Source organism: Nanorana parkeri, unplaced genomic scaffold, assembly GCF_000935625.1.
Source record: "Nanorana parkeri isolate BGI_ZX_2015 unplaced genomic scaffold, ASM93562v1 scaffold2772, whole genome shotgun sequence".
Classification (NCBI taxonomy): domain Eukaryota; kingdom Metazoa; phylum Chordata; class Amphibia; order Anura; family Dicroglossidae; genus Nanorana; species Nanorana parkeri.
The window spans coordinates 38063-39963 of record NW_017309040.1 but is presented as its reverse complement, the minus strand read 5'-3'; the positions used below and the strand labels follow the sequence as shown (position 1 = coordinate 39963).

General features: G+C 51.3%; 1 protein-coding gene across 1 annotated transcript in view; it reads left to right on the top strand.

Moving 5' to 3' along the window:
- DNMT1 (DNA methyltransferase 1) overlaps positions 1-1901 on the top strand; it is a 41285-nt gene that overhangs the window by 39169 nt on the left and 215 nt on the right. The window contains exon 33 of the mRNA XM_018574153.1: positions 1136-1226. Coding sequence (XP_018429655.1) covers positions 1136-1226 — 91 coding nt within the window. The remainder of the gene's footprint in view (positions 1-1135; positions 1227-1901) is intronic.

The window sequence follows — 1901 nt, the reverse complement described above, 5'->3', positions numbered from 1 at the left end:
GGAGCTGGTAATCTTGGGTCCTTCTACCTGTTCAGCAGTTACCGGCCCCTTTTCCTCAGCTCTATAACACCGGCCCTTGTAATGAGCAGCCTGGAGTTTTTAGGGTCTTAGTATTGCTGGGTATTCAGAGGTTTTTGGGTTGCAGGATACCAGAAAGAACAAGGAGAGGACAGGGGTCTTCCCTGGCAGCAATGGCAACGGGTCCTAATGAGAGCGTAGAAAGATATTCTTGAGCAGAGAGCAGCCAGGATAAGCCTATGTCTCTGAGGGCACAGTCGCACTAGATGCAGTGCGTTCCGGCCCGATTTTTGGCTGGAACGCACTGCCTCGCATTGCGGCCGGCTTTACTTTTTAGTGGGGTAGGAGGGGGCGTGGCGGGCCGTTCGAGTGAATGGCGCCGTAGCCACGCCCTCCGGCCACAAAGCGAGCCGCCGCATGGGATCGCGAGTTGCATTGTGCCTTTGTCTGGCCCTGTGCGATGCGATCAAAATAGTGCTTGTAGCATTTTGATCGGACCGCAGGCACAATGTGCCTTGCGATCCTGTGCGGCTGGAGGGCGTGGCTACGGGCCACTGCATCTCGTGTGACTGAGCCCTGAGCAGTTTTGGTACTTGTAGTGCACCAGCTGGCTTCTCTAAAGTAAAAAAAATCTTACAGTATCCAAATGGCAGCTCCCCTGACGCTCCTCGGTAAGCGGATCCTTCCAGTTCGGCCTCTTGGAGCCCCCAGCACATGCCACATGCTGATGCCCAGGCCAGACATCTTGCAAACACAAAGGCCTCCTCCCAGGGGAGGGTTCTGGAGGGGTGCTCCCGAGTATTATCTTCCCCAGCCATACCAGAGTTGCCCTCCAGGGATTGGTCAGATATACTCGTATACACTGGGAGGTCAATTACCAGATTATGCTGGAGCCCATCCCGGCGACAGGGGGCGACTATCCTAGTACCAGGTTCAGGGACAACCTGCTGAACAATGGATGCATAGACTGACTACAGCAATAAACAGAGGACTGCAGAGGCGCTACACTAATGTTTCAGGCTTACCCAACTTAATATTTTTACTTCCATTGATGCCGAATGTATTGATGTCATTCCTTCATTCATCGTGTGCTGAACTCTCTCTCATTCTTTGTCAGGTTGGTAATGCTGTGCCCCCGCCACTATCCAAAGCCATTGGTTTAGAGGTGAAGGCCTGCGTGATGGCAAGGCTTAAAGAGGAAGAAACAGGTTGGTGTCTTTGTCACTCCTAAAAATAAGACTTGTACCCCCATTGGAGGGCTCGTGATGGCTGTACCCCCAGAGATCAGGTTTTGGTATGACTTTCCCAATGAGTGGCGATTAATTAGAATATAGGGTTTTAAAGCACCTAACCCCCCTCCCACCGATAATCTGTAGATCAATGTTCCCCTGTATGATGCCTTGTGCGTAGGATGTTCTGCATCCTCTATTGGCAGCCAATATGATTGTTAGACTGGACACTCACTAACTCCAGCCCAAACCACACAGGGGCCAATCATCTGTCAGCAATCACAGAATTGGTAACCATTTGTCCTCCATAATCATTCCTGGTAGATTTAAAGCACAAATACTCTTAACATTTACACCATCAGCCATGTAATACACATGTGCTGGTCTGTCGGCGTTCTCCATGTTTCCCTTACCGAGATCTTCAGAGCACCTTTCTGGCAATAAGATGATGCAATTCCAGCAAGATGCTCAGCAGATCTTACTGCATCCAGAATGACTAAAATGGGGCTACAGCCATCACGAGTCTGACCTTAGAGGGTAGGCTGGAGATGGGAGGAAGGGCGGGTGGCCTTGGTGGTAGGCTGGAGATGGGAAGGGGGTGGCATTGGAGGGTAGGCTGGAGATGGGAAGGGGCTGACTGTGGTGTTTAGCCTG